At 40.4% G+C, this 19583-nt stretch overlaps 1 protein-coding gene across 2 annotated transcripts; it reads right to left on the minus strand.

Moving 5' to 3' along the window:
• Window positions 1-2364: 2364 nt before the first annotated feature.
• On the minus strand, window positions 2365-16293 carry PTP4A1 (protein tyrosine phosphatase 4A1). 2 transcript variants are annotated; one of them, XM_041410604.1, is made up of 6 exons: window positions 16025-16293; window positions 8904-9454; window positions 7248-7340; window positions 6738-6868; window positions 5083-5157; window positions 2365-3999 (listed from the first exon to the last, which is right to left on the minus strand). In XM_041410604.1, exons 2-6 carry the CDS (start codon window positions 9006-9008, stop codon window positions 3882-3884), a joined length of 522 nt encoding a protein of 173 aa, XP_041266538.1. In that variant the 5' UTR covers window positions 9009-9454; window positions 16025-16293; the 3' UTR covers window positions 2365-3881. The 2 variants fall into 2 exon arrangements, with proteins under 2 accessions (XP_041266538.1, XP_041266539.1); XM_041410605.1 differs by having other exon boundaries at window positions 8904-9451; window positions 16025-16220.
• Between the last annotated feature and the right edge of the window lie 3290 nt (window positions 16294-19583).

Genomic DNA, 19583 nt, shown 5'->3' on the forward strand with positions numbered 1-19583 from the left:
GTAATCTTCTTGGAACAACACCATCTCTGGTTTGATAACTTTCCCAGTACTGACAGAAAATACTTGCTTATTAATGACACAGCAAAATCCCAGCAAATCTAAGATACTGTTTTGAGTACTATATCTCAGTAATTATTTAAATCATGTTGCACATATTAAAAAAAGGAAAAACAGTCAAGCACTCAGAAGCTTAAAAACAATTAAGGTAATGTCATGTGTGGACCCCTAGTCTGGCCCTCTCAAATACATTTATTTAATTACAGATTTCTTTCCCCATCTCATTTGTAAGGATAAACAATGCTCACAGAAATGAGCAGAGCTTTACTACTTTTCTTACTGCCAAAGACCTTAAGTCTTCCCTTGGATTCAGTCTCAAAACCAAATTACACATTTTCTCATTGTTTCTTCTGCAATAAAGCAGATGGGTCTGATTACTTGAGAAATTACTGCTTATCTCAATAACCGCCCCACTAATTTAAGGACTAGAATGGATTTTTATACACAGATAACTGAAGACAGGGAGATTAGAAGTATTAATTAGTTTTGAGTACAGTCCGAAGTGGCTCAGGACTGGTCATAAACAGAGTTCTACACAATTTCATAAATATTTAAGTACAGTGTTTACAGACTTAAGTTGAAACTGACTGCTCAACACTTTTAAGAATTAGATTCAAGAAAATCACATTCAATTTTATACCTATTTTGGATAATCAGTAACAAAGTACCTTGTTTGACTACCTTTCCTCCAAATTTTTAAGGGACCATATGACAAAACAATATAGGGAATTCATCAGTTTTCTGCTGCACTAATTGCAAACTCTCACCCCATTTCCCATGAACATTTCTGCTACATGCTAAGGAATGCTGTAAACACTGCCACCATTTACATGCCACATTACATAAGCCATTAAGTCCACAGCACAAACCAGTCTAGCAGGTGACAGGAATGTACTACAACATACCTCTTGAGGGGGCTAAGCAGTTACGCATTGAAAGCATCCAAAATTAAATGTTACATTAAAGCCTGTTTTCCACGCCAGGCTTTAGCCTTAAGTTACAGTAATTCTGCTTAAGCATTTATTCACTTGAATTTGTAAATATGTATATATATACATACACACCCTTTACATGGAATTTCATTCAACTTGTGTTATGTAGCTCCATCTGCTATCCTATCTTCACAACTGAAGTACTGTTGAAAACTACCAGAATTGTTACAAAAGAGGGAAAGATGTTCTGTTCCTAAGAGTCTTGTCTAAACAGGGAAGGAGTTCAGAAGTTGACTTTCAACAGAAACACGCTCATGCAAATTTTTCATCTTGTTTACTGAAATCAAATGAAGTCAAGCCAGTCTCAAGTTTAGAGTTCAATGAACCAAACTTCCATCACTAACATGTTAGAGCTCGTAACTGAAACACAACTCTCCTTACCCATGATGAATTCTGTAAAGACAGAGCAAAATCTGATCTATGTACAGAAATTGCATCAATAATTTTAAGTACAAAAAATCCAGCATTTTACTTGTAGTTGTTTTAGACTTCTCCTATTTTCATGGGCGACCAAATCAGAATTCTTAACTTGAATTGGATACTAATCTGCGTTAAACCAGTATTTACATCAATCAGTCTAGCAAAATGAGTTACAGAATAATATGAAGATTTTGTCTTTGTCATTGTTCCTATAATCTTGACAACAGAATGTCAAGTCCATCTTGACAACAGAAACATTGATGACTTTGGAGGTCATTCCATAACATTTCATTTCTTCAGTCAAATGAAGCTGTATTCCATTAAAAAAATACCTTTTAAACCACATTCAGCTTCCACAGCAAAAATGATCCAAAGTTTATTTTACTGCTTTAAAGATTGTGCTATATTATATTATTTTAGGCATTTTAAAATCATACAGTGCTCTTTATAATAAGACTGTAACTTCTCCAAAAAGCAATCCTTCAGAAATCTCACTGACTATGATCCCACCTCACTGTTTAGAAAGGAAGAGATGTATTAACCAAAGTTTAACCCTAAGCAGATATGCACATCAATCAATCAACTCAGCTGGCTACTAAGAGCACCTTCTAGTTCTTAGCAGGAAGTTTAGTCACCACTCTGGAAACTCCAATCTCACGCATTTTTTGGAACATCTTGCTTGTACATAGCTTCAGTCTTGACAATGAAGCACTCTATCACACTATTTTTACCTGAATTCTAAAGGTACTGATTCAAGTGTTCTCTAAGCTTTACTGATGCACATCCTCTTCTGCTTTACTGCAAAAACAGCTTCAAGAACACTAAGTAAGCTGTTTTAATACTGGGGACAGCAAGTCACAAGTAAGCTACAGAAAAAATACTGTAATTTCTACTATTAATTTTTGTCCACATTTATTTATGAGTAAAAAAACCAGCAAACATTACAGCAAAGGGACATTCAGGCCCAGATTAAAAAAAAAAAAAAAAAAAAAAAAAAACCAAAAAAAAAAACCAGATGCCTGACTAGATTCTGAATTTAGGCACCTCAAGATTGCTGACATAGTACACAAAAATAAGTGAAAGTGAGGAGCATTGCAGCAAACTTCGTAAGTGCATTTCAGTCTTTATTTAGATGTTTTAAGCTCTCGCACTAGATTTTACAAGCTGGTGAACACTGGCAAAAGTATTTCTCCCACAGAACTATTACCACACATTCCCAAGACAGTATAAATATATGGTTGAACTAACATTAATACACATCACCATTTTATCAATTACATAATAAAACAAATTATCAAGTATCCAAATATTAAGTTACGCAGCTTGAAAGGCATACAAAATATTACAGAGGTCTGCCCAAGTCATAGCAGAAACTCAAGGAGGAAAAATGAAAAGAAAAGAAAAAGATCACACTTTCAACAAAGCAATAGTTGGTAAACAACTCTCAATAGGTACAGTAAAAGAAAACTACAAGATTTTTCAGAAATTTTCTGATTAAGAATTTTTAGCTACAATAACAAAGCATTTCTACGTTTTAAAAAAATATTTACTAAAGTAAAGGGCATATTCTATACTTCCTGCACAAGACAAAGGCAACATTTTACTAGAAATATTAAATAGCCCCTCCCAACCTTTTCAGGCCCTCTGTTAAGTTGCACATGAAGTGCCAACATTAATTTTACTGTAAGGCTTTTTGTCTGGAGACATTAAAGACTTGTGTGCTTCTGTACAATTTAAAAGATCTTCTACATGAATAACCAGAGTAATGACTTGTAATATGGAGAGGTTCAGGTAACAGAAAAGTACAGATGCAGGGATAAAAAGTTGCTGTAATTCATAGTATTAAAAAGACAGACTGTGCAAATCTTGATAATTCTAGTGCGATTGTGGGAGACAAAACATACCGTGAGCAGGCAAGACTACTTTTAGAGGCCATATTCTTCAATATTGAAATGACTGTAAAAAAAAAGATAGTAAGGTCCAGATAAGCTGGTAGTTCTCACATCATCAGAACTATGCCCATTTTAAGGAAAAACATGTAGCTGATATGCTGGGTATTTTGGCACCTAATCTCTCTACAGATTGATTTATTTTAGTACCCCAATTTTTAGTAATTGAAACTAGGTCAGTAAGACTCAATGGCATGATTAAAGGATATTTGATCTGATAATTAATGAACAAGGAGACAGCTCAGAAACAGGGTACAGCAAAAACATTTACTGGGTCTCCAAATAGACAGATATTTATCTAAACATAGAAGTTGCATTTCTACTGAGCCTTTAGCCTAATAAATACTCCTAAGGAAGCTTCCTTTACTACTAAAAAATACCAGACTGATGTCTTTGGCAAGCAGTCTGCTTAATTCTAGTTTCCATCCTTTATTTCCAAAGAAGTACTACAGGCTGTTGAGCTTTACTGAATACAACAATTATTTCGGTGACCATTGGAGTCTTTAAAGCGCAGACGCATCTTGGGGCGGTATTTCTCCAAGTACAGAAGTTGCTTGCTGTTGAAAGCTCCACGCCGCTTCCTAGATGGAAAAAAACAGATTTGAAACAGAACATTAATCTACTGCCCCGTGAAATAATATCACCAACCAGAGAAAAATATTTTTAGGTCACTTAAAAAAGCCACCTTTAAGTCAAGGCTGTAACCAAAGTAAGGATAATTGGAAGTTAAGTGCCAGGAAAGAGGGTGGTAGCTTCCTTTCACAAATACCTCGCTGGGCTACATCCTCAAAGGGGTACATACATTTTAGACAGTGTTCTAGCCTATGATAAGCAAAAGCCAGAGATTTTACATTAAGATATTTAGAAGAAACTTCAAAAGGAAATTATAGAGCAGATGCAAGATGTTCTTCTTGAGAGCTGAAGTTATTCATTCTCTCAAAACAATTATGAAGAATATGACAATAGTAAGAAAGTACATAAACATTTAAAGTCCCCATAACAAAGATACTGAACAGAAATTGAGCTTCCTTTGTTTTCTCAAACTGTATGTATGTGAAAAAAAGGTACATGTTGGCTGACTGGAGCATGTACCTGGCTACCTATTCCTCATTTCATATACAACCAGTACAAGCTGAATTCAATTCTTCTAAGGCCTGGCAATTATGCAAGAAGTGTTTTGTTATTGTTTATAATGGATGCAGCTTCTTTTAAATATAGCTGAAACCTGAGAAATTAAAACATTGAAACTAAAACTGCTCTCCTCCAACTTACATACATTGATTAAAATGTCCAAGGAAATATTTGCATTCAGTAGACCACCAGAAAAGACAAAGGTATTCTGCCTTTCATATGTAAAATAAACAAAGAGAACTCTGCAAATTTAACTGCAAGTTAGGGGGTTTGTTAGTGGTTGTTCTGGGTTTTTTAAAACCTCCTCAGGTAATTATGCATAGATTCTGGTTTCAACAGAAAAATACCCATTCCACAGATCCAAATCCTACAACACTGACTGTATGCACTACAATTTCAGATGTACTAAATTAAATACCTTACCAAAAAAAAAAAAAAAAGGCATCAAAGACAATTCAGAATTTCCTTCAGTGCCCAAGGATGTATCAACATACTAAATCTTGGGAACAGCTACAAGTTAGCATCACACTTACTGTCTTATGAACTGCACTGCATCTTCATACTTCATTCCACATTCTATCAGTGCAAGAGCAACTAAGACTGGAGCTCTGGTTAAAAAAAAAATATTCAGTTTAGCTTTTGTCAAATCATACTCAGAAAAACAATTTACTTTGTTTCTTACATATATGATGTTTCTTCAGTGGGAAAGCAGAAAAGGCAGAAGCCATTCCTACATTCACTGAGACATAATATTACCTGGTTTTGAGTTAGTCATTCTCAATAAATAGGGGTTTAAATTAACTCTGGTCAACCTTAGCTTCGTTCACCTTACTTTAGGTACATGAGAGGACGATAGAAATAAAATGCAAGCAGTCTTTAACCATTTGTTTCAAATCAATTGATTCTGAGGAAGAGTTGCATATGGGTTTTTATTCTCCAAAATAAATCATCATTAGAAGCAGTTAGGATGTCAAAACAAAGGTCAGAAGAGAGGTCGAGTTCAGTAAGAACTGACCAACCCTACAACTAGTGTCACAAATTTTGGGAACAGAAGCAATCCACAGGTTGCTACACTCCCCTGAGGATTTCCTTGTTTGCCATGGTGTTCCTCCTCTAACAGAGTAAATTTTCAGTTACAAAAGCTTGACTTAAATCAAACTCAAATACATTAACAATTTATGATTCAAAAAAATAAAAACAAACCCCAAAAACCACAAGACAAAACCTCACAGCACACACTAGCAACAGACTCGTGCATACAGTAGTAACTTTAAGTCGTTTCATATGTTCAATGATTTAAAAGGAAACTTACATGATAGAAAGCTCTAACTGTCATCACCTAATTAACTGTCCCGTTTTGAGGAAAAACCAACCAGTATCATTCTAAGCAGCAGAAGAGGACTTGTTTTGGTAGCATTCATCTACAAAGTTCACTACAGTGAACTTTGTTATGTGTGATGCCATAATGCAGTGGATAAGCCAAGAAACCTTTTATACTGGACATGCTGAAATTCATGGCTAGAATATAGCACTCCTTTTTGAGTAGATCTAGTTCCCAAGTAGTTTAGAACAGCAGAAAAACCCTTATTTTCTCACAATTGTTGGAGCTCTATTCAAGATAGGGGCAGCAGACAGCAGGAACAGGACTAAGAAGAGAATATTTAGCAATATCCCTAAAAAATTTAGTATCATTTAGAAATGAGACAACAGCTTTGGGACTTTGGAAAACACTTTTCATCCCCCAGATAGGTTGTGGACAAAAGCTGGTCTTGATGTGCCAGAACCACCCACTTGTTTGTGGTTAACGGTTACAATGCCCTTGGTTCAAGGAAACTGGCAATACTGCTGAAATGGAGATGAAGAGAAAGCAGACAAGACACAAAAACCCAAATCCATTAGGGAAAAACAGACGAAAAATCTCAATGGGGCACTCATCAACATACTCGGTACAAGAATATTCTTGTTAACTTAATTCTGTAGACTTTGTGAGAGCTTTGACAGAAGCATCATCTCTTGACCTAAAGATCTTTAATAAATACTTGTGCCATCTTAACTACTTACAAGCATGAGGTCATTCCAATACTGGATATGTGACTATTTTACATTTGGCTCAAGTAAACTTTTGCACTGCTTCTTAACGTGTCTGGCAAGGGATGACAATTCAACAAATCTTCAAAACATCACCCACCTTCCAAGACCAGCAACACAGTGTACAGCAATACAACAACCAGGTTCTTCACGAAATTTAACTTTAAGGAGGTTTAGCCAATCATCAACAATCTGGTTGGATGGTGGAGCACCGTCATCAAAGGGCCAGTCCTAGAACACAGGGTCACAAACACATAAAGACAGAATTCTTGTAAGCTGTATGCACAGGTAAAAAAAAGGAGGGGGCACAATGGACAAAGAGCTGACAGCTGAGGAAACCACTCAAACCTACAATTTTCTAGCAGTCTAACTATAAGCAATATTACAAATAGATTCCTCTCAATCAGTTTTCATTGATCACATGATTTAGCTCACAACTGAACTTTTTTTTCTGACAAAAAAAGATGTCTCCACATGTTTTTCCTCCATCAGTTGCTGGAATACATTCTCAAAGTTAATAAAGAGGTGTCAAATAATCTTTTTTTGGGGGAAGGGGTTAGAGTGAACAGCAAAATGCATTGGTTTCGAACTCTGCTTCTACACTACTTACCAAAACCTGAATGCCTTCTTTTTCCACCGGAGCAGTGTCATAAGTAGCTTCACACACTCTTACCACTGTGGTAACACCGTATTTCTTAAGTTCCTAAGGAGTGGAAAAAAAATGCTGTAAAAGTCAACTAGTTTCACTTAACCATTTAATTTTCTGGATAAGCTAACTTAGTAACTCATTCCAAAATTCTCAGTAGCAAAACTCATACAAATGCTTGCCATCCTGCAAAGACACAGAAAGCTCAAATGACTAAAAACTTGTGTGCTAATGCCAGATATTTTAGGCTTTTCTGCAAACATAGTCTTATGTGCGGACTAAGTTTTGTTATGTTGGATCAGACTTTTTTCTTTTAAAATCAGATCCTGATAAATATTGATTAATCAAGTAGTCTATCTCCAAATGATCATTCATCTTAAAGGAACATGAAGCTTCCTTTGCAAAGCTACATACTTCACTAAAAGCAGTCTGAGCAAGTTCAAATCTCCCCCCTCTCTCTCTGCTTAAAACAACAGGTTTGTTAGACCACTTACTCTTAAGAGTTATAAACACAGGACAATAAATTATTCCAGTTCCTGAGCTGTTATGACAAAATTTATCTTTTCATTTTGCTATTAAAAATGGACATTACATCAAAAAAAAAAAAAAAAAGCAATCCCTCTTCATTTTCCTGCAACAAATATCATTCACACTGCAACTGTCAGGATAATGACTGAAGCATAGCCTAAGCAGACATGATCTACTTGTGAGAATACAAAGACAAGCAAATATTATCTCACTCTGTTTCCTGTAAATAATCCTGTACCAAATACAGAACTGAGGTGTAGTACACCTAAAATTTTGCTAAGGAGGGACTTAGCAAACTTGGACCTTCCCATGAAGTAGCTCTATAAGGAACTTATTAGCACACACACACAGTTTATACAACCATGCACTTCATAGTTCCATGCTAAATACGTAGTTTAGATGATAAATTCAGTACTAGCAATATATGCCAAGCCACTGGCTTTAGTCAGTAGCATGTACCAAAGCACTTGAAGTAGCTTCAGCAGCTCCAAGTGCAGACTAAGCCTATTGCCACAAATTTCACTCACGTAGAGGCTATGACACAGAGGGTCCTCTTAAACTACACTAAAACCACGATCTGCTAATAGTGAAGGGAGCTAGGCAGTGAAAGCCTATTGCAATCCTGTTACTAGCTCCTAAGGTTCTGACCCACACTATGTATCACTATGCAGGAAGTGCAATGAAATGTCACACCACCTCAGCCCAATCTGAATGTGCGCTCCTACCACGATGAGATGTTTGTATTGTTCTGCACATAACTCTGCTAGATAATTCCTGTTTTCAGACCTAAACAATGTACTTAACGTACCATGTACTAGACAGTATAATTATTACTTCACTCTCAGAATTACATTTGTGACGGCCAAAGTATATGTGATTTGTCGACAGATTTGCAGATATCTGCAGATTTGTCTACAGATCTTCAAAGCACAGCATCAGTATTTGAAAAGAAAAATCAATATACAGTCTCAGTACCTCCTCATATGGCTTTTACAGCAGTTATCAGCTAGTAAATATATATTTATTTATATATATAGCATGATGTTCAGGGATTAAAAAAATACATTAGTAAGAATTCTGTACTGGCCTTACCTCTATAAATTTGTTTAAGGTTGCATTGGTTGGATTATGTGTGATCAGGAATCTCATGTTCTTGTAGGTGATTTCCACAGGAGCTGGGCGGTTCATTCGGGCCATATTGATTTAGTTAAACATGCAACAAGATTATGAAAGGATTAAAAAAAAATTCTAATACAGAAGTGATGTAGAGAAACTGAAGTCTACTTCACTATACTCCACGTGAAATTCTCAGTGCTTGGAAGTATGATGTTGGGAGCAATGGGAAATGAAATGAACCTCCTAACAAGAAGCAGCAATTCTTCAATCCAGTAATACTGAGGCAAAAGAAAGGCAGTGCACTGAGGTTTACCCCATCCAGGTCTGAATTCCGTTGGTAAATGCTCTGCCGATTTCAATTCAACACTTCTTATCCTGGTCAACCACTCTTAGGGGGGCTTCTTGGTGGAGTAGTAATGGATTTCTACAGTTCACTTGTCTGCATAGAGGTCGTGCTGTGCCTGGCAGTAGTCTCCACTGCCCTTCAGAAACTCCATAAATGTGTGACCAAGAACACCACAGAACTGCTGTAAAGAGAGGGAGGGGGGAAAAGCATAATGAGTACAGGTGAAACAAAGTTTTAAGACCTCAAGCTTTATAAAATAAAAAAATAAAAACACAGCAACTAAGCAGTTTCACAAGGTTTATTTTTTATTCCAAGAATTACGTTTGTGCAAGAATCTTGTTACCTTTTTTAGCATGGATTACTAGAAAACAAATACATTTACCTATTACAAAGTTTCCATGTAGGGTTTTTGCAACACCAAATCCTGTAATGGATTAAAATACCAATTTCAGATGTGCTAAACACAGCAACAAGTTTTAAGAACCCCATTATTTATAAAATAATAGTTCTTCCAGGATACCCATACAACTGCCTTCTCCACTTTGAACTGAGAGACATCACAACATCTACTATAGTTACAGTACCTAAAGTTACAGAAAAAAATGCATGTAAATCCACCTGACTCAAGCAGTAGGCCTTGAAAGCAAACGCAGTCTTTGTGGCCTAACAATACAATGTGGGCTTTTGAACAGAGGCTTTTGAGGCACACACATTCTAACAAAGGAACATTTCACATACTAAAGGCTAAAAACCAATGGCAACCTTCACATGCTTTAACAGTATTTTTACACCATGACTTCATTAATACACACAGAAAACAGTAATGCTCTAGCTAAAAACATACACAGGCAAGTTTCTTGAACAGGTCATTCCTGTCCACTGGTATGCTGCTTAGCTATGGTTGAATTTATATATATAATTACTGGAAGAAGCAAACAGGAATTAAGACTAAACCTGCTCCAAGGTGTGTGTTTATTAGCAGATGTTGCAAACAAACCACCCATATGTGCTTTTTACACCCATAAAACCCTTACAGCAGATAGATGCATTAGGTTTTGTGCCCAGCAACTCTACCAGTATTACTGCTTATACCTGTCTACGGCACAGGAGGGAAGAAGAGGGGAGTTCTGTTTTCCAAAAGAGAGGTACAAGTTGAACCACATGTCCACTAAATATACTCAGGTATTAGAGAGAAACGCAATCAATTCTACAAATATTTAGCAGAAGAAGTTATTTATGTTGATCAGTCAACCTATTTTCATGTTTTCAGACAGCTTACACCTGGTAAGAGTTTTAACATGTGTGGTAAGTCACAGGCATGACTTGTAAAACACAAACAAAACAAAGAAACACACAAAAAAACCCAACCTGCTAACAAACATGAGAATGAAGTTAACAGAAAGAAACTAAGATGACAATTTCACATCCACTTTGCTGCCACTCCAGAAATACTACCATCACCTGGCAGTGACGCAGACTACACGATTAAGTTTGCCAGCTTCTGGTAAAAAAAAGCTACTTCAGTATTTACCTTTAACAACTTGAGAAAGAGCAAGAACTCTAATTATAATAGGCATGGAAAAGGAGTAAGAAGGATCCTCTTAAGTCAAAGGTCAACAGAGTAACAGGAACCAGAAGAATTCAGATTCGGAAGAACTCCAAGAATCATCATCTGACTCACCAGCTATGCCCTAGCAAGGTGGCAGGAGTGCATTTAAAAGCCTCCTAGGACCAGATCTAGAGAACAGCTAAAATAGCAACTGTAAAAAAGAACTTAAGGTAACTGATTTAAAGTCACTTTCAATTAGTTTAAGAAGCAGAACAGCAGGAAAGGACAGGGCAGCTTTAAGAAGATATTGCTGCACAAGGTCTTGTGCTGCTTTTTGCACTGCACTGGCAGATCTCTTGTCGATCTCTTCTTAAGACTGCTAAGAAGAATCATAGACAGACACTTGCTCTGCTAAAGGATGAGGGAGTGAAGGCTGTCAGAAACAGAAGCACATGCAAGTGAGCTTGAGGACACAGAATGGAGTCATTAGGGTGAAAACCTTTCAACTGGCAAAAAGGAGCTTTTGGGGAGAAAAGAACATTTAACGTATCGCCATGCCACAGCAGGTAGGAAGAAAGGAGTAACCAGGTTTCATCCACTCTTCTAGACAGGCTGTCCTTAGTCTGTAACTAGGAGTACTCAAGATACCAGGCAAACCAGTAAACACAGAAAAGGGCAGGCAGTAAACAGTTAGTTAAGCAAAAAATCCTTCTTTTTAATGCAGATTGCTAATGACATTTTAGAAACTAAGGGCACAGTTCAAATTCTTATACAAAGCAGAAGCAAGTAGATTATGCAATGTTACATTTCAGTTCCATGTGTTATTAACCCTTACAAAGGAATTCATTTTGTTAATTACTGACTCAACAGTCAGTATTAGACACATCAGAACCTTAGTAATTCACACATCTAAGGACCTAACCAAGCATGTACTTAAGCCTCACTGTTTGCCTTGGCAACCACTGCTGCCACACTACAGAGGACCAAAGCTCAGAATTTCCTTTGATGTGAATGCCATCACTTCTCACCAATCTGGTAGCAAAGTTTCACAGACAGAGCAATCTTTAGGCAGAAACACATTGTACTATCCCAAGACAGCTTTGCCAACCTAGTTTCATTCTGTTCTGGGAGTCAAATGAAAATTAAAGATGAGTAGTACATGGACATACTGTTTCTGTTATGCAGTTAAGCCACAGTACAAGGCTTCACACCCAGCTTCAGCAAAAAGACCTAAAAGATAAGAAATCCTCTACAAAAATAGTGTTGCAGTAATTATGATGTCCTGGGGCTTTGAGGAAACTCAAATGATGTCATGAGCTTTCAAAAGGCCTGGAAATACAGCTTTAAAATTACTAGATCATCTCATACAGTTTTGGTAGTAAGCTATCAAAACAGTCAAGACAGTGCATGAAAGCAAAAAGTTGCATAAGTGAAATTCAGACATGTAGTATTGAAGGCAGAAGGCTCTTTAACAGAGTAAAAGGCTCTTTAACATCGTTTGTACCATCAAGCTGGGTATGTTAAACCAGCATGTTCTTTTCAATTTACATATAAATTTTCCTTGAGGAAATTTAACACTGAAGGATTTTGGAAAAAGTAGCAGTTTCCATCCCAATAGAAAGCCGAACATTTAGACTGTTAGAGCCACCAAAATAAACTTGGAAAACAAAACTACGGTTAATATGCCAGGACCCCGTATTGAGAGAAGGTAACCTGTCCATTATAGCTGCATTAATTATGACTGTATGATCTACTACAACTCAAGATAGAAGTTAGAGAATAGTCTGTTCAAAAAGGAGGAAGGCATCTTGAAAAGGAAGGTTTTAATTCATGCCCTTCTCTGGGACAGATCTGTCATCACTGACAAGCAGATTCACATGGCTGTTTATCCGGGGTTTGAAACAATCACTCATGTCTGACAAAAATGGTTTACAAAAGTAATCTATTAATTCATTACTGATATGGGGAAAGCAGAGAGATGCAAGGTTATCCCACGCTGTTGACACTCTGGTTCACAACTTGGTTGCGTCTTGAAAAGCATGCAAATGAAAGCACTTCTTAACATAGTTATATGACACTTTACCTTCAGAAGATGTGCAAGATTGTTCATGGTTACTCAATCCACCTGCTAACAGACTGAAAACATTTATACCCAGAACCAACTACCTACATGGTCTCAAAATCTCTTAAGTCAAGACCTTACACACACTCACCTACTGAAACCACAGAACTAACACCAGAAAACTAAAATAAACTAAGTTTCACAACAATTTGAGAACACCTGCAAGGAAGTTCATTGTTCTAACTTACTACCCAACAAAAAGATACTGAATGACAAATACCTCCAACTTCTTCTTACTATTCAAAGCCTCAGTAGCAACTGCCAAAGCAGACAGGGAAGAATGGGAGGCTAAGGGGTACAAACTGCAAAGCCATTACACAAGGTAGAAGCACACCTTTGTAAGGTACTCTTGACAAGATGCACCTCCCATCTACTGGGCACATAAATGCCTGCCCTTATAATGTCCAGTGATAACACTGTCCATTTTAGACCATGGAAAGTGACCCACTGCCTATGAAAATACATTCATAACTCACCAATGGGAAGGGAGAATCCAAAGGTTTATCATAAATTTGCTGTGACATGCTCTGTGCCAGAAGGATATTCTTGTGGTTCAAGAAGGGGGAAGAAAAAATTATCTCAAAACTTCCTGCATAACAAGTCAATGCAACTTTTAGAGATGATGAAACCAAGGCCATGTGATGTGGTTCAAAGTTCTTCTACTTGGACCACAAAAACAACACGCAAAGAAGTCTTAACAGATATTGGAAAAAATTAGACATCACAGAAACTAATCCATCCCCTTGTCTAGCACTTCCTCCTGAGTTTCTAAAAGCAAGGAATCTCCAAATGAGTTAACACTATCATTTCAATAGCAAACTACACAAATCCTGTCAAAAAACTATTTCATTATGTTTTAAGCAATAGCATGAGAAATGTAGCACATACAGCAATAAATGTCTGCATATATTTCATCAGGTTTAATTAAGTAATGAATGCCTAGCAAAAAGTTGCAACTGAGAAGAAAGTAGTAAGGACTTCCATTTAACACAAAATTCTTTCTTGTATTGATCCAATAGAGTGAGTTTTAATTTTTTGAAGAAGGTGACAATCTGCTGTTTACAGTTCAGTAATACCCTTATCTGGGTCTTCTGGTTAATGTTTAAAACAAGTGATTGCTTACAGTCAGCCTATACGCTGGGACAGATCCAGCATTCTTATGTGGCATGTATTTTGTCAGAACAGGAAAGTTTCACTTAATAGAAGTTATTAGATAAGACTAACCTCTATTTATTTACTGTCTTACTGACACATTTACTTTCAATAAGACAATGACATCCTGTTGCCTTGGCTCTTGTTATATCCATCACACACTTTTTATTTCTCATTCTCATATTTCCTCTCACGGCTGTGCAATTTCTGTATTACCTCTTTACTTTATTACCACAATTTCCCCCTGAAACGACTCTGTTCTGTTAAGACAATTTCAAAATTCTTTGCTGTTCCATCAGTGGAATAATATGAGCTGACATTTAGGTGTAATCTTCACTGATTTGGCAGTTTTATGAGATTACAAAGAGACAGGGTTCATACTTCTGAGTCACTGCTTTCGAAAGACTCAGCAGATGCAGGTAGACATATTGGAAAGCTGTCTCCAGGAGAAAAAACAAACACCAGATTACAGGACCTTCACGCCACCCAAACTGTGCAATTGTCAGCTCATAATACTTGCAACGTGCATAGCTGGCTAACAGTGAGCAAACAATCCTGCTTGTATTGTCGTAGACGACTTGATTTTGTTAATTCTTTGTCCTTCTTCCTTCCCTACTTTTGCAGGGCATAGTACCACCAGCAAGCCGTGCCTTGTTTGATTTTTTTCTGCTTAGGTACACACTGTGCCCTGCAGTCACAGATGTTACACAGCACAGGCACCGAGATTACCAGGTGAGTTAAAAGGAAAGCAAACCAAAAAGCAGCAAGCGAAATCTTCCAAAGCTGAACTGCGATCCACCTCCAGAAGGAAATGCCCTCCTTGAAAAGACAGGTGGCAAGGTCTTGAAAGCAGTTTCGGTCAAAATTAAGGTACTTGACCGTATTCGTGAGCTTTTGAGGCTTCAGGCAGATTGTTACAGAAACATTCGCTCCCACACGTACTTAATGACTCGGCTGCGGACTTTTCCTGCCGAACAATGCCGGCTGCACACCCGAGTTCGGGCATACCCCACCTCTACTGCATAGAGCTCATTTTGGAAAGGACTCACGTCCTCGTTCGCAGCCGGCACTGACTCCCCGCCCGAGCACGGCTGAGACAAAGCAGCCGCTCAGCCGCCTTCGCCCCGGCCGCAGCCGCGCACGTGGGGCCGCGGCAGGGGACGAGCGCCAGCCAAGCCTGACAACCAGCCTGGCAGCCAGCCGCCCACGGGCAAGCCCCGGCTTGTCCGGACGGCCCCGGGCTACGGCCGCCCTGCAGCCGCGGGGTGCCGGGCTCCCGGCCGGTCTGTCCCAATGTCTCCTCGGTGCGGAGACACTGTCCCCGCCGTGACAGCGCCCCACGGGCCAGGCCGAGCCGTCGCCCCGACTGCGGCGGTCACGGGTTCGCATCACGCCTCGATCAGGCTCCCGACGCGGAGCCATCTTGTCCCCCGGAGCCGCCGCCCGGCTCGGCTTCCCCCCGGCAGGGGGCTCCCGGCGCGGCCCAGGGCGCGGAGGCGCTGCCCTTCCCGGCGGACGGCCCGGCCTGGACCGGCGGACTCCGCCACACCGGACCGGCGGGCGGGGCAAGCGGCAGCCGAGCTCACAAAGCGGCTTTGTGCCCGGGCCGGGCCGCCCAGGAGCCGCGGAAAGATCGCCACCTCCTCCTTTCTCGGTGGAGGACGGAAGAGGGGCGCCAGCAGGCAGGGGCAGGAGAGGGGCGCCGACGGGGAGAGAGGCCGAGGCGTGCCGCAGCCGGGCGGGCTCGGCTCCCCAGCGGCCCGCCCGATGGGAGCCGCAGCCTAGCGCTTCGAGAAGCCGCCCGCAGCCGGCGCGGCCCGGGAGACAGAACAAAGAGACAACATGGAGGAGATAGGGGAGAGGCGCGGTAGCCGGGAGGCCAGCGGGGCGAGGGGCCGGGGCGGGGGGCGCGGGCGAGCGGCACTCACAGGAATATGGTTACTCATTGAAGACTGTAGCCTGATCATACAGCCGGGGTGCGGGCGCCACCGCCGGGGGCAGGAGGAGCAGAACCAGGAGGAGGAAGAGGAGGAGGCGCTGGAGGCCGCGGAGCTGCCGGCGGGGGTTCGGCGGCGGCGCGGGGAAGGACCATACAGCGGCTGCGGCGGGCGGGCGGCTCTGCGGGCGGCGCCGGGCGGACGCGGCTGCACCAGGAGCGACACTCGGCGCCGCCTCCCGCACGAGCGCCCTGGACCCCGCCCCTCGCGCGCGTCACTGACGAGCGTCGCCCCCAGCCAATCAACGGCGCCATCGGCGCGTCTGGGGCGGGCGCGAGGCCGCGGGGGCGCCGCGCGCGCCCCGCCCGCTCGCTCGCGCCGGTGGCTTCGCCGGGGGGCGCCTGGCGCGAGCCCCCGCTCCCGCGGGACGGAGAGTTCCAGAGCGTTCCCCGCGCCGCCCGTGCGGGCCGGCCGGCTGGCGCTCCGCAGCCCCGTGCCCGCCGTGGCGGGGCGAGGCGGGAGAGCCGCTCCCACGCGGGTCGTAGGACGCGGGGTGGCGCCGGCCCCGCATGAGGTTAATCCGTCGGCCTCTTCGCCCGCGGGCTGCAAAACCGCTCTGGCGAGTTTAATACCGACGGGAAGCTCTTAGAGCTTCCTGCTCGCAGATTACCCCGTGTCTTTTAAGTCGAGATGAAAATAGCGATGCTGGTGCTGCAGGTGGGAGCTCAGCCCAGTAGGCCAGCAGCGGTGTGAGGAACAACGGGGCTCGCTCGCGCTCCCTCTCGCTCCTGGGAAAGCTCTCCCGGGGCACGGGGCTTCCCAAAAGGCAGACTTGCGGAGGTGCAGCCGGCGGTGGGAAGCACCGCTGGTATCGCTGCCGCGCCTCAGGGATAGCGGCATGGCCGGCAGTCCCCGGCTGGACGCTGCCAGCCCGGGAAACACCTCCATGTGGGTCACTGCCAGCTTTGTGAAATAACCGCCTATTTTTAGCTTGGCTTCCTCTGAAGCTGTTCTGGTTGTATTTAACTAGTTAAGTCTTTCTTCTGCACACTTTATTGCTGCTTTACAGATTACAAGAGCTTGCAGTAGTTGTTTTTTTATATAAAAAATGAACAGCCCCATTCTGAGTCTCCTCAAGTTACTACTGCGCTGTACAAAGGCATGGCTGGTTTGTGATTCTGCTCAAATGTCCTGGGTTTGTAGAACCTGCGTAAGCTGTGGCTTGTCCAGAGCAGGTTTTCATGATATCTGACATGGTCTATGTCTGTCTTTCACTCCACCTGGCTTCGGGAGGCCGTGAGCTAATCTCTAACAGGAGCCGTGTCTCTGCTAGGATAATGTACTTAGCTTCTCCGGGCTATAAATAGATATGGGCTGTATTTATTTACATTGTGTTAGTATTTACTGACTTAGGGCACGTGTCTGGTGAACCCACAGCTGTTTCCACTTCTCCATATAAAACTTCTTGAAAACATGATCAGAGTCCTGTAAAATAAGATGCCCAAGGTGAATGGGTGCTTGGAATATTGTTTACTTTTCGGTGGTTGCAATGACAGGAAGGTTTTGGGAATAAAGAAATAAAGTCAACATAACTTCTACCATTAGTAAAGTTTCAGGAATTTGCTCTGAATCACAGTCTGTGATTAAACAGCTCTTCACCTGCTTTAATCCATGTTGTTTGTTTTTTTCCTCCAGCAATGCAAGGGTTTGTTTACTGCTTCATCACACAATAAACAGATCAGGATTTTAAAATCAAATTGCTTTCTGCTGCAACATCCTTTGAGTGCTCTAGCATAGTAGTTTACACTGAAAATAAGTCTGGCAGTTTCTCTGAAATTATATACCCGAAGAAGAAAGGATTTAGCTCTGAAAACTTCTGGTCTAAAAGGATTTTTTCTTCCTGAGTGAAGAATGCCTGAATAATTTTAACAATATATTAATAATTTTTATTAGATTGACCCTATTTGGTCCCCCTAGTTGTGGTTAATTACTTCATACTCATTGTCACTTACTATGTAGTTCCTGTATTTTATGATCTGAGGTGGCAAGAGATACTTAGAGACTACAATAGTCTCCTATTTCATGTAATACAGGGCAGAATCAGAGGTATGTGTAGGAGAGAGAAAGACAAGTGGATAGTTACAAGGTGCCAGTTAATGAACTGATGAAACAAAGCGGGTTGAGGAAATAAGAGATGACACTCCTAAGGAGCTTTAAATATAAGAAAGAAAGAAATGCTTGAAAAGAGAAATCTGTGGGGTATAATCAGAAGAGACTGATACTCCCAGTACGAGAAGCAAAGATGTGATCGTGACCATCTTGTGCAATTAAGAAGATTAATACAAGTTTTATGATAAGAGGCTGTAATAGGAAAAAGCTTGAATAAATTTTGAGGCAGTGGGAATGAAAAACAAAATGTGGGATGGACTGAATGTCCTTGCCTAGTCGACTATTCTTGAGAGTTTTTGAAAGTTTTAATAGGCAGTTGTGCAGTAAAACAGTCAATTTAAAGTATACCAAAGTATCAGAAATTCAAATAGTGAGTTATACCTTATGAGTGCTTTATTTTCTCCTAAGAATAGTGAAAATAAATAGTAAAAAAAAAAATCCCTATTCATACTCTTTATGTAAAAGTGTAAATATTTTATATGCTTTGCTAGCCATTTTTGTAAAGAAGGGGAATCTTAATATAATTAGGGAAAAGTTTTTTACTTCTGGTCATCTTTGTCAACGTTTCTATACTTATAAAAGTTCCATTATATTATTTTTTAGTCAGAGGGACCAGAACAGGAAGTAGTTTTCAACTTGTAGTCACACCAAGACCATGTATCGCTTTGAAGTGGTTTTAATTCATTGTCACTATATATGTTCTTTTTTGAGAATGCTCCTTCAATGGCATTTATGGAAGTTAAACTTCAAGATATTACTTTTATGTTTTAAATACATATCTTTATATAACAACTTATAAAAATATTACTCAAAAACTAAATAATAGTACTGGTTATTAATATTATTGTCTTTTGCAGCCGCTTAGCTTCTTCAGTCCCTCTAAAAATCAGTCAGTTGTTCCTAATGCTTGTCTGGGTCTTCTGTAACACAACATTAGGGTGAAAACCCACAATTTTATACTGGAAAGAAATGTGAGAGTCTGAGTTTGTTCAGTTGGACATAGTTTCATTGTGTCTATATGGACTAATCCTATTTTAAATTTTAGTAGAATTGGGGATTTTATATAGGTCTTGATGGCATGTGTATTACTAGTCTATATGCATAGAATTAATGTATACACTTAAGCTTCTACTGATTAGATCTTTGATCTGCTGATATTTACTGTAGCCTTTTGTGTAGAGGTTTGTGAAGGTAGTGGTAATGCCTATGTCATGCCAACGTGTAAAAATGTGCAGTGAGTTGACTCACTGGGTTAGGCTGTCATCTAATAGAAAACTCATACATGACTAAGCAGATTAAAACAAAAAATAATTAAAGGAAAAGAACATAAGTAATGCAAATCAATGTAGTTCTACATTGTAGGGAAAACAGCTAGTGCCAA

The sequence above is a fragment of the Onychostruthus taczanowskii genome, unplaced genomic scaffold (assembly GCF_017590055.1).
Source record: "Onychostruthus taczanowskii isolate IOZ18803 unplaced genomic scaffold, ASM1759005v1 scaffold33, whole genome shotgun sequence".
NCBI classification, from domain to species: Eukaryota; Metazoa; Chordata; class Aves; order Passeriformes; family Passeridae; genus Onychostruthus; species Onychostruthus taczanowskii.

Coding starts and splice junctions, on each gene's coding strand:
- PTP4A1 (XM_041410604.1), bottom strand. CDS start 9,008: ATGGCCCGAATGAACCGCCCAGCTCCTGTGGAAATCACCTACAAGAAC. Junction 5,158..6,737: donor TGTGTTGCTGGTCTTGGAAG/GTGGGTGATGTT, acceptor TTTTTTAACCAG/AGCTCCAGTCTTAGTTGCTC. Junction 4,000..5,082: donor GCAGTGCAGTTCATAAGACA/GTAAGTGTGATG, acceptor TTTTCCATCTAG/GAAGCGGCGTGGAGCTTTCA.